Source organism: Mastigoproctus giganteus, chromosome 2, assembly GCF_048544385.1.
Source record: "Mastigoproctus giganteus isolate SK-2022 chromosome 2, ASM4854438v1, whole genome shotgun sequence".
NCBI lineage: Eukaryota > Metazoa > Arthropoda > Arachnida > Uropygi > Thelyphonidae > Mastigoproctus > Mastigoproctus giganteus.
This window is the reverse complement of record NC_143576.1, coordinates 66,887,934-66,900,467: the sequence shown is the minus strand read 5'-3', so window position 1 is coordinate 66,900,467 and position 12,534 is coordinate 66,887,934. Positions and strand designations below refer to the sequence as shown.

Here is a 12,534-nt window from a genome sequence, read left to right as displayed (position 1 = left end):
GTAAAGCCTAGTAGCTTCCAAGATAAGTTCTTTGAATGCTTCCCATTTTGAATTTGCTGTTGGTAACATCATCAGTTGGTCCCACTGTATAGAATTTAAATACTGTCTCAGTCCATCGTAGTCGCCTTTACGGAAGCAATAACCCTTCCCTTTACCCCTAATGGTAGTTACCTCTTTGAGTAAATCCCACTTCAGCACACTGTGATCACTGCCACCTAGTGGTTCGTTTATCTGCAGATTCTTAATGCATGAAGAATCACTGCTGATAATCAAATCAAGAGTACTCCCTCTAGTTGCCTCCCGAACATGCTGATGTAGAAAACAATCATCCAATAAATCCACAAAAGCCCTGCTAGTTTGTGAGTAACCAGCCCCCAAATTCCAGTCAATATCTGGGAAATTAAAATCTCCCATTATAAGACTCTCTGATTTACTGGCCCACTCTATTTCCCTGTACAGTTTCTTATTATACTCATCAGAGTCATTAGGCCTATAGCACACTCCTACTCTCAATTTTGATCTGCCAATGCTTATGTCACACCAAACTGACTCAACACTGCACTGTCCAGCGATGTGGACTGGCTTCACTTCCTTGGTTTTTATGTGCTTCTTAACTAATAGCATAACCCCTCCCCCCTTCCTATCCTGTCTATCCTTTCTGTAGACATTGTACTCCCCAAATTGCAGTTCTGCATCCCTTGTATCTGTGTGACACCACGTCTCTGATATCCCAACAATATCTGCCTTTGATGTTTCGAGCAATACCTCAAATTCATCAAATTTATTTACTAAACTCCTAGCATTGGTGTACACGCAAGTATACCTGCACCTGTTTCTATTCTTAGCCAACCTAACACAACCCATGTGTTTACTTGTACCGCAATGGCTCCCAGCAGTCTCTGAAATACCATGCATCTTGTTTTTCAGGCTTCTGCTCATTCTAATAGAAGCAGTGCAAGAATCTCTTTCACCTCTGCCAGTGGCTACTGTCAATCTATTGGTCTTTGTCTCCCCCAAGCTAGCAGTTTTCTGACCCACCTAACACTGCCTCGATAGCATCAGCAAATATTCTTGCACCCTTTCTATTTAAGTGTATCCCATCGCTGTAGAAGCAATCTCTCCTGTTAACAAGTACAGTCTAGGCTGAAAAAAATTCTACCCCTTGAGCCTTGCACAATCTTTCCAGGGCCGAATTGATCGACAAGGCTCTCATCATATACTCCCTCCTATCGTGTCTGGGCAGAATTGCAGACACTTTCAAATTCAACCCTAATTCTCAGCTTTTGTTCAACAGTGACCTGTACTTGTTAAGTAATTCTGCCGGTCTCCTACTCTTAATATTATTAGTGCCAACGTGTACAACTATATCACCTTTTGTGCCCTTAAAAGATGATATTCGCTCTACAACGTCATCAACCTTTGCCCCTGGCAGACACCCTGGTCCTGTTCCACCTATCTTTTTTACAAAGCATGTTCCCCGTTTTCCTGACAATAGACAACTACTACTAGTTGTAGTAGTAGTTCTGCCCCAACTAGTAGTAGTAGTAGCTACTGTAGCATTCTGCTCTGGGAGTTGCCTCTGTGTCACGTGACGCCCAAGTGCAAGCTCTGGCGTTGATGTGGGCAGCTGAGAGCTTGATGGGCCCCTCAATTTAGTTTCTTCGAGGGCATCCACCCTGTCCTTCAAGCTCTCATATAGGCCCACAAGAACGCTGAGTTGTTGCCTGATATCGATACACTCCTTGCATAGCGCACACACAAAGACATCCCCCATGGCAGTATCATGTCCCGTACCCGATTGCTCTGCAAACATCAAGCAAACAGTGCATTTTATAAGGCTGTGAGTCAGAGGACAGCTGCCCCCCTCAGTTCTGCTCTGAGCCACAGCACTTCCATTAGCTTGAGCCTTTTGCTTTGCTGTTATGGTCTGAGTCATGATTCTATTAATTTATTAATTAATTATAATTAATTATGTTATGTTATTAATTATGTTAAATATAATTAATTATATTACGTTTGTAATCTAAGTCGTTATATGTATTTATTTAAAAGTACAATTTAACTGCTAACGAAGTTCAACTAACGCTATCTAGTATGGTATATAACTTTCGTATCACAAAGGCGGGCAAGTTACGAACGGTAACTCTACGGACACTTAAGTATTAATTAACTTTCAAATCTCGCTGTCTCAATTCAGAATAAACTAACGATCCTTACTAGGTCTATAAGCTACTTACAGAAATAATTCGATGTAAAAAATATTCAATCAAGCGGCTAAATATGGCTAAAGAACTTCTCGTTCAGCGGAGTTGCAAACATGTGGATACCCTTACCGATACTTTTATGCAATTACAAGGCCGAGTAAAGAATAAATACACCAAATTAATCAGAAAATCACAAAATAATGTTATACTACTAAATTTAAATCAAAAGTTTTAGAAAAACAATAATTTCAAATCAATAAATAAGAAAAATCCACTTAGCGGCTTTGAACACGACCGTCTCCTAGTAGCCTCGTCAGCAGACTCCGAAGTATGTCTCCCTTCCCATTCCAAAACATCCCATAGGTGTTGAATTGATTTGAGGTCAGGCAAATTTGAAGGCCAATCAAGATAGGTGATATTTTCATTGTGTTCCTAGTTCTTGCCAGCAAAACATGCCCCATATTAAGCAGCCGCCTCCACCTGCCTAGTGGGCACCATGCACTATGGGTCCATGCACTCATGTTGCTTGCACCACACAGTGTCTGTCAGTGTGTTGCACCAGGTATTTGGACTTATCTGACCATCACACTGACCTCCAGTTCTTCAGTGTTTAACCAGCATGTTGCTGACACCACAGAATTCACTGACAGTGATCAGTCATGAGGAGAGGGTGTCTCTTGTGTTATCTACTGTGGAACCTCATATGTCTGAGTGTGTGGTGCATTGTCATTTAGGATATTGTTCTTGCATTTCCCTTATTGTATTGCAATCATTGACCACACAGTGAACTCACATGGTGACCTGCTGTTGAACCCATACACCACAAACATCCACCTTGGGTAATACTTTAGAGTTCTGTTGGCGGGGAAGTGGTTTGACCCATTTGACACTGTTCTTTGTATATATTAGTAATGGCCTCATGGTACAAGAAAGCCTATGGCTTATGCTGCTCCAGCCAAAAAAAAAAAAAAAAAAAAAAAAAACCCCAAATAAAACAATGATAAACAAAACTAATAATTAATAAAAGAAAAGGAAATTAAACCTATCACCCTATGCGTTTCCCTCACCCGAAGGTACTATCCAGATGACCTTTGAATTTCCCCTAATTGTCAGTCCAGTAATTTATAACTCGCTGGCTAAAATAAAACTTCCTGCAGTCCAATCTAAACATCCCCCCCACCATAACTTGAATTTATGTCCCCTAGTTCTAGCATCATTTACAATCTTGAAATCTTAACCACAATGGGCCATGATCACACATCCATCTTGGGTAATACTTTAGAGTTCTGTTGCGGTAGGTGGTTTGATCTATTCGACACTATTCTTTATACATCTTAACCACAATGGGCCATGATCACACAATGTGCAAGCTCCCACAATCGTACTCCTTTGAAATTTGATTAGACCGGGGTTCGAGTCCGTCACCACCAAATATGCGGAAAGGAGGATGCGGAAAGGTCAGGGAATGACAACCGCATATCCCCGGAGCAATATGGCCTTAGTTGCTAATGCTCCTAAAAACCAAATAACAAACAAACAACAAACAACCTTTGAAATTCTTATGATATTTTTATTTTGTCCTGTAACTGCTACTTTATCACTTTGACTTACACGACCAGATGGAAATTTCCACTGGTCTAGTGTACAAAGCATGTTGGGCTTTTTATACTGCAATCTGTGTAGCATAGTCCACTACAGATGGAGTGGTCGGAATTCAGTGATCACTAAGTGTAGAGTAGACCTTTGTCCTGTATAATAGTCCTAGCCATCACAGCCATACTTTCTACAACTTAAATAGGTGTCAGCCAGAATTCTCCATCTTACCTCTTGCAAAGAAGTTGCCAGAGCTGGTTTGGTAGAAGGCCATTTTGGGCACAGCCTAATCCAACACTTTTAATTCATTTGTCCTACAAGTGTTTATTGGAGTTGAGGTATAGGATCTGAGCCAGCCATTTAAACTTTTCATTGTCACTGTCCGCAATCAACTGTGTATGACCCTCACTTTTTGAATATCATTCTGATACTGTTTCCTCTGTACAGCCAGTGTACAGGGGCAGGCCGTCCCGAGGGTCCAAGGGGCACCTGAAACCTGCATACACATATGAAGAAAATTTTAAAGGGGGTGCCAAATTTCAATTGGCACCTAGGTACCACATTCCCTAGGAACGCCCTAGTGTACCACTAACAGACCAATTCAAACCAGCTGAAACAGCATCATACCAATAGCCTGTCTCCAGCAAACTTCATAGTTGTGATGATACTCTCCAAGAGAAGCACTGTCCAGACAATCTCTCACTCAAACATGTCCATGCGAATGAAACATTGTGTGACAAGGTTCTTTACTCTATAATATGTTCTGCTACTGATCTGGAGTCCATAAAAATCTGGAACGATACCATTCTGAATGCTCTCTTACATTGGATTGTCATATTGGGCTATTTCATAAAAATTACGATAGCAGATGCTCTATTATTGAACCCTAGGCTGTGCAGCTTTCCAAACATAGTTTATGTACTGACAGATGTTCCTCTAGAAATTTATACTGTTTCATGTGAGCCAATATGTATGCACGAGAACTTCAGGCACAATAAAAAAAATATGGAAGGGCATCTGAATTTGGTCATATAGCGTATTTGTGAATCATAAATGTGGACTGTCTATAGTTACCAATGTAGACATTGATAGTGAACATCTGATTTTATAAGCACCGATATAAAATTCTTCAGATAAAATGTAGAAAACACTTCTGCTAAACAACAGCATTTTATTTAAAATTATTGTAGTATTTTACTTTGTGTTACTGTATCTTGCAAGTTACCATTCCATTAGCAATATGTTTGTAGTGTCGGTTTGATGAATATGATATCATATCAGTGGCTGATGATCTGACTTCTGATTTGTTTATGTTGCCCACAGTCACAATGTATGCAAGGTCCATTTAATAATGAAATAAATAACTCAGATATGAGCCTAATTTTTAAAAAAATAATAATATAGGATTACCAAGGATATTTTAACTAACATAGAAAACAAAATTTGTCAAATATGATGTGCATTGCATACTTGATAATGAGGAGCTTTCTACTCCCTAAAAAGATTGATGCAAAGAAAATAAGGTTTTAATGCCAAGTTCTTGACATCATTCTTTTGATGGCAGAAAGTAGAAAATTTCCTGTGATTGAGTACTTAACACAGTAATGTGCCTCTGCTAGGGAAAACGAAGAAAGAAAAAGAAATTAAATAGAAAGCTTTCAGGGAACTAGACTCTTCTTGCCTTTCAGGGAAAAGTACGTAATGCAAAATTTGAATTCCAGTTTTATTCCAGTAATTGAAGAAATTTCTAAAAGGTGTATTTTATTCCACTAAACAAGACTATTATTTATTTGCTTGTTTTTTATAAGAGAATTGTCATTTCTTCTGTTTTTTTTTTTTTTTTTAGTTGTAAAATCAAAGTATCACTGTGTATGCAAATGCAGTATTCTTTATTGAATATGCAGAAAATAATAATACTAAAAAAAAAAACATTTTATGTATTATAAAATAGAATCAGTTCCTTATCTCATTTTTATGAGAGAATTTGCTCTTCTAGAAATTAAACTTATAAACACTATTACATCACAATAAATACATTTATTTTACAGAGTAGTGTTGCAGTTCCTTTCCCAGCACCTTGGTAAAATATATACTTAGTTTTTATTTGATATTTATTTATCATGGTGTAATGGTGTCAAATTTAATTTCTATGGATAACCCCCAAGAAGAAAACAAATCCCTTAAGGGCATAATTAAATTAGAGTTTACACTGTTAAATGTAAAAGTGCATTTAACAGTGAGCTGCATAGAATAGTAATGTTTTTAATAATGATATAGCATGTCTAAATGATAGATTGTGGAAATAGAATGAATGTTAGTTGATCAAAGTATGTAAAAATCATTTAATATTAATTGTGCAAATTTGTTGAAATATTTTTGAAAAAAAATTATTAGTTGTAATTTCAAATGAAAAATAAAAACTTGAATTAGCATATGATTGAACAATTTATATAAGTGCAAATGGTAAATGTGATTCTATACAAAAGTTTATTTTTGTTATTATAGATTTAATTTGAATTCCAGAAAAAAGGGAAAAGAAAATTAATACTTGTCTTTTTTTTTTTTTTCTTTCTCTCTCTCTTTAAATTCTGCCTTGTCATCCACAGTACCATTCAGGGAAGAATTGACCAAGTTAACCAGGTTTTAGAACTGGACAAAAAGACCCAAGGGGCTGCAAGGTATAATGCACTAGACAAGTGGACATCACAGTTGTCCACTTTACATCAGACAATTGTTAATAAAATGGCATAGCAGGACTTGGTTAGTGTTCTCTAAAACTGGAAAGCTTCATCTCATTACTGAGGGAAGCAGTGTGCCTGCCCGTGACTGAAGCCCTAGTGCTCTGTGATTGTTACTGGCAAACCCTCGTCCACATGGAACACACATTCTGCTGGGTGGAAGGCCACCTAAGAGTCACTTAGTGTGATCTGACTCTAACTCAGAAACACCGTGCTTGTCACAGCACTGTATCCAGAGAGTGTGTGTGCGCGCTTGCAAAGCAGATTTATCATCGTTTCTCTTGCTTGCTTGAGAGGCTTCTCTCAAGAACTTAACCACACAGCCAACAAAAAAGAGCTGGAGAACTTGAACTTCACTGCAGTCTTTCTTTTGACAGGTTTAGTCCTTTGCAGAGCAGAACGTATGGCACTAGTACAGTTACTAAGTTGTAAAGGTTGCTCTCCCCATAATCTTTCCATGTTCCTTTTTTGACCTCAGACATTTGTGAATACTTTTCCTGTGTTGACTCAACAAAAGTATATTATTAATATTTTTTATTTGTTAATTAAGACACTTCATCTGTGTGATATACAAACAAACCCAAGTACAAAGTTCTAATTTGTGCCCTGTTGCTAAAGTTATACTTTTTTTACTGTATCTGGGAAAAAAAGAAAAAAAAAGAAAAATATTTTATTCCATGGCTTCATAATTATTAATGCAAAGTTTTTCCAAATATGTTGCCGAACTTTGTTACTAGTTAATAGTTATTGATTTATCCATGACCAGCAAAATTTGAATGACTAGTTTTACTAAAACCAGTTTGCTCATTACAATTTACTACTTTTAGAAGTATCAATATCCAGTTATTGATAAAACATAAGTTGAATCAGCTAAATTTATGGACAGATTAAAATAAAAACAAAGATTAAAATTATTTATGATAGTTTGTGTGGTGCATCATTTCATTTTTTCCAGGTATTTTCACAGTGTAAGAAAATCATTTATTGAATTAGTTAACAAATGAGTAATCAGTAACTAATTTGAATTTATATTATATGCTACTGAATATGTAGGATACTCTGGAAGTAATAAGAATGAATTGCAGGCTTTGTAAACTGTAGTCTCACTCCGTTTCTCATTGAAATAGCAGTTCATTCCCATGGCCCTGCCCCCCCTTCCCCCCACACACATTGGAAATTAGGGAACTTTATTATCTAACTTTAATAGTGAGTTCTTTTGATTGCCATTTTTGATGAATTTCATTAATCGAATGTGATTCAGTTGAATGAATGTGAATGTGTGTAATTAAGTACACACATTACAATTGCACACATTCAATTGAACTTGTTCTGCTTTTAAATTTTTATTATAAACAAAACTATATAAATTTGAGATATTGTAGATACTGACACTATTCATGTATTCATTACCAAATTGCATATATTCCACATACTAATTATAAAGTTTCTTAAAATAAATTTACAAATGCTATCATTCTATTATTAAGGCTATACTTTTTCAAAACCTCCATTTCTGGACTTTTTTTTTTTTTTTTGTAAATAGAGCCTAATTTCTATTTAAGAAAAATTCAAATAGATTGTATATTTCAATCCAAGAAACTACTATGCAGCGTTTGGATAAAAACATTTCCCCCCCCCTTTTTTTTTTTAAATTTAAGATGAAATTTTATGCTACTCAGTACAGGTAACCCTCATATAACACAGTAATTAGGTTCCTATAAAATGTTGTGTTGTGCGAAACCATGTCATACGGGACTAAGAGCGGGGCCTCCGTAGCCAGGTGGGAAGGAGCAGCAGTGCATAGCACATGCTTCTTGATTAGACCGGGGTTCGAGCCCGTATACGGAGCATGCGGAAAGGTCAGGGAATGACCACCGCATATCCCGGAGCAATATGGCCTTAGTTGCTAATGCTCCTAAAAACCAAATAACAACAACAACGGGACTAAGGAAAAGTACAAAAAAGGGGGGTTACGTTCCAAAAGCTAACAAAAATACACTATTTCATTGCTGAATGAAAACCCGAGATTCCCAGAGGAAAACCATGCTACCCTCGCCTGAGCTCGACTAACTCAGCCATGTTGTGAAAAAGACCTATAAAAATTCCTCCTGTCATTGATGAGATTCGAACTCAAGTCTTTTCCACCCAGTGTGGAGAGGAGAGCAATTCTATCAGCTGTGCTACCCACGAGGGCTTCAGTAGTCATAACATCAAAACTTTCCCATCCTACTGACGTAGCAAGCTCTCCTATCGCACTGAATTCCCTTTTCTGCCGGTTCGACCATATTTCCTGAATGAACTGACTCTGGCCATGCATTTTTCCACATGAATTTAACTTTGACAGTTTTACTTCTTTCAATGATAAAGCTATGATTCTGATACAGTCCACAATTGAGAAATGTTTCCGTGCCTCCATTACTTCAGTAGGTTCGGAATCAATTTTTTTCCAAAATCTGTTGTAAAGATTTTCTGATGGAAGGAGTTTTAAAGGTGGATATAATGCCTTGATCTAATGGCTGAATAAAAGAAGTTGTATTAACCCAGTACAACTGTGGTGGTAGGAACAAAACTTCAACGTTTGGATGACTTAAATCTTTTGGAAGGCCTGGTGTGCTATCCAATAGTAATAAAACTTTGAAATCTAGATTTTTTCACAAGTTCAACAGCACAGAAAGTAACACTGGGATTTCCCAACAAAATAAAATACAGGGATTTCTCAATATATATATATATATATATATATATATATATATATATATATATATATTGACTAACGAGTCAACAGCAGGGATTCAAAAAGAGTGGAAATGTTGAAATATTACATCTAACGTAATAGCAGGGTTTCCCCTGCACAAAACTCAAAAATACCCTGTTATGCGAGGTTTGCTGCAATTCTCTAACCACGTTAGAGTGAAACCATGTTATATAAGCAATGTGTTGTGCGAGGATTTCTGCAATTTATCAATCGTGTTAGAATGAAACCGTGTTGTAGAAGTACCGTGTTATATGGGGGTTGCCTGTATATAGAAAATAATTTGATTACAACTATTAATACAGTTTAAGGGGTTTCTTGGAATTATGTCCAATGTCTATTTTATGAATAATAATTTATTTTTTATCTGTTAATCATTTTGCTCTTTGTTTTTAAATTCTATACATTATATGCTTCCATTCTTCTGTTCATTGTGCAATTAAAGTTGTTTTTTTTTTTTTTTAACCCTTGTGAATGCATACGATATTAATTATTGTGATTATCATTGAATTTACAGTTATATACAAGAAGTATTATTTTGCTTTAATATGCTTAATATCAAGACATTATTCAAGTAATCAAGTCATTAGAATAACAAATATATTCAATTTTGATTATTTTAATAGGCCTTTTTAACTTTTAATGTTTAGTTTTTCACTGTTCACAGGTGAAACTTTGTTATACACCCTGATACCTTTAAAACCTTGCTTTTTTAGTTTTAATTTTTTGAGCCATGACTTTCTTGCAGTTTCATCTTTTGGAAGAAAAACTTTCTTATTTATTAAAATACAAATGAGTGGCACAATGAAAGGTTAGAAATCACAAACTACATATATTTCAGTTAATATGCTAAATTGGTAGAACTTCAATTTAAAAGATAACTAAAAATAAGCAAGATAAAGACTAGAAAGGGGGAAAAGTACTGTGGGGAGGAAGTTATTCTCAAGTTTTCAAGCAAGTGATATATTTTCAAATGATTATTTTATGCATTTTTTATTTTATTTACTTATTGTAATATTATTTTTCAACATCTTTAACAAACAACAGAAAACTTTTTTGTTTTGGCTCAACAAGCATAATCACCTAAAAATTTAACATAATCACCTAAAAATTTCTTTCCCAAACATTATTTAGTGGTAGGAGCGAGTCATCCAACAGGATTGATGTTCATAGCTGCTAATCCTCTTCCATCTGACCATCATAATATAGTTGGTGGCAGAGTTTCTACATCTTTCTTTTCACACACACACAATAATATATATATATATGTGTGTGTGTGTGTGTGTGTGCAATGGCGGACAAAAAAACTGCATCACTTGTGAATTTTGCAAATGTGTTTTGTGCTGCATTGTGGGTTGCAGAAATGTTCAAAATGCATTTATTAAATGGGATATATATCTGTGAATGAAATCCAGTAAAAAGACTCCACCTGATATACCGAATTGCCATAAATATCTTTTCAAAGGGTAAAATGCATACTTAATGAAAAATTATACAAATGGCAATCATGACAACAAAATATACATTTTATTGCATTTACGTGTACAAACTGAAATGACAAGTTAATGTAATTGTATTGTGTACTGTAAAATTTAACAAGTACAGGTCACTGTTGAAAAAAAAAAAAAAAAAAAAGCTGTGAATTAGGGTTGAGGGTTGAATTTGAAAGTGTCTGCAATTCTTCCCAGATACGATAGGAGGGAATATACGACTAGAGTCTTGTCGATCAGTTCGGCCCTGGAGAGATTGTGCAAGGCTCAAGGGGTTGTAAACAGGAGACTGCTTCTACAGGGATAGTATACATTTAAATAGAAAGGGAGGAAGAATATTTGCTGATGCTATCGAGGCAGTGTTAGGTGGGACGGAAAACTGCTAGCTTGGGAGGATACATGGACTAGTAGATTAACACTAGCTGCTGGCAGAGGTGAAAGTGATTCTTGCACTGCTTCTAGTGGAATGAGCAGCAGTCTGGAAAACAAGATACAGGGGATTTCAGAGACTGCTGAGGGTCATTGCAGTACAAGTAAACACATGGACTGTGTAAGGGTAGCTAAGAATAAGAACATGTGCATGTATACTTGTGTGTACACCAATGCTAGCAGTTTGGTAAATAAATTTGATGAATTTGAAGTGTTGCTCAAAACAGCAAAGCCAAATATAGCTGGGATATCAGAGATGTGGTGTCACACAGATATAGGGAATGCAGAAATGGAATTTGGAGAGTACAGTGTGTACAGGAAGGATAGGAAGGGAGGAGAGGTTATGCTATTAGTTAAGAAATACATAAAATCCAACGAAGTACAGCCAGCCGACATGGCAGCACAGTGCAGTGTCCCAGTCAGTTTGGTGTGACGTAAGCCCTGGGAAATCAAAAGTGAGAGTAGGAGTGTGTTATAGGCCTAATGACCCTGATGAGTATAATGAGCAGTTCTGCAGAGAAATAGTGGGCTAGTAAATCAGAGAGTCTTATAATGGGAATTTTAATTTCCCAGATATTGACTTGGAATTTGTGGGTTGGTCGCTCACACATTAGCAAGGCTTTTGTGGATTTATTGGATGATTGTTTTCTAATCAGCATGTTCGGGAGGCAACTAGAGGGAATTACTACTCTTGATCTGATTATCAGTAGTGATTCTTCATGCATTAAGAATTTGCAGATAAAGGAACCACTAGATGGCAGTGATCACAGTGTGCTGAAGTGGGATTTACTCAAAGATATAACAACCATGAGGGGTAAAGGGAAGGGTTTTTGCTTTCGTAAAGGCTACGAGGGTCTGAGACAGTATTTAAATTCTATATGCTGGGACCAACTGATGATGTTACCAACAGCAAATTCAAAATGGGAAGCATCCAAAGAATTAATCTTGAAAGCTACTAGGTTTTTCGTACCAACTAAGAAATATTGTTCAAAGTTTAGGCCTAAATGGATGTCAAATGAACTAATGAGACATAGGGCAGAGAAGAAAAATGCATGGGATACATATAAATTAATGGGTGACATGGAAGCCTATGATAGATATAAGCTGGTCTGTAACCAAGTCACAAGGGAGATTAGGCAGGCAAAAGCAGATTATGAGAAATCCTTGTCAAAGGATGCAAAGAAAAACAGAAAAGAATTCTTCACCTGTATAAACTCTAGAAGGAAAGGGATGAATCAGATTGGTCCACTGGATGTCGATGGTTCAACTGTTGATGATCCTGCTCAGGTAGCTAACAAACTAAATGAATATTTTGCATCTACCTTCAC

General features: G+C 36.4%; 1 protein-coding gene across 1 annotated transcript in view; it reads left to right on the top strand.

Moving 5' to 3' along the window:
* alien (COP9 signalosome complex subunit 2 alien) overlaps window positions 1–7,288 on the top strand; it is a 424,708-nt gene extending 417,420 nt beyond the window's left edge. The window contains exon 13 of the mRNA XM_090368501.1: window positions 6,404–7,288. Coding sequence (XP_090224627.1) covers window positions 6,404–6,548 — 145 coding nt within the window. The 3' untranslated portion in view covers window positions 6,549–7,288. The remainder of the gene's footprint in view (window positions 1–6,403) is intronic.
* Window positions 7,289–12,534: the final 5,246 nt, after the last annotated feature.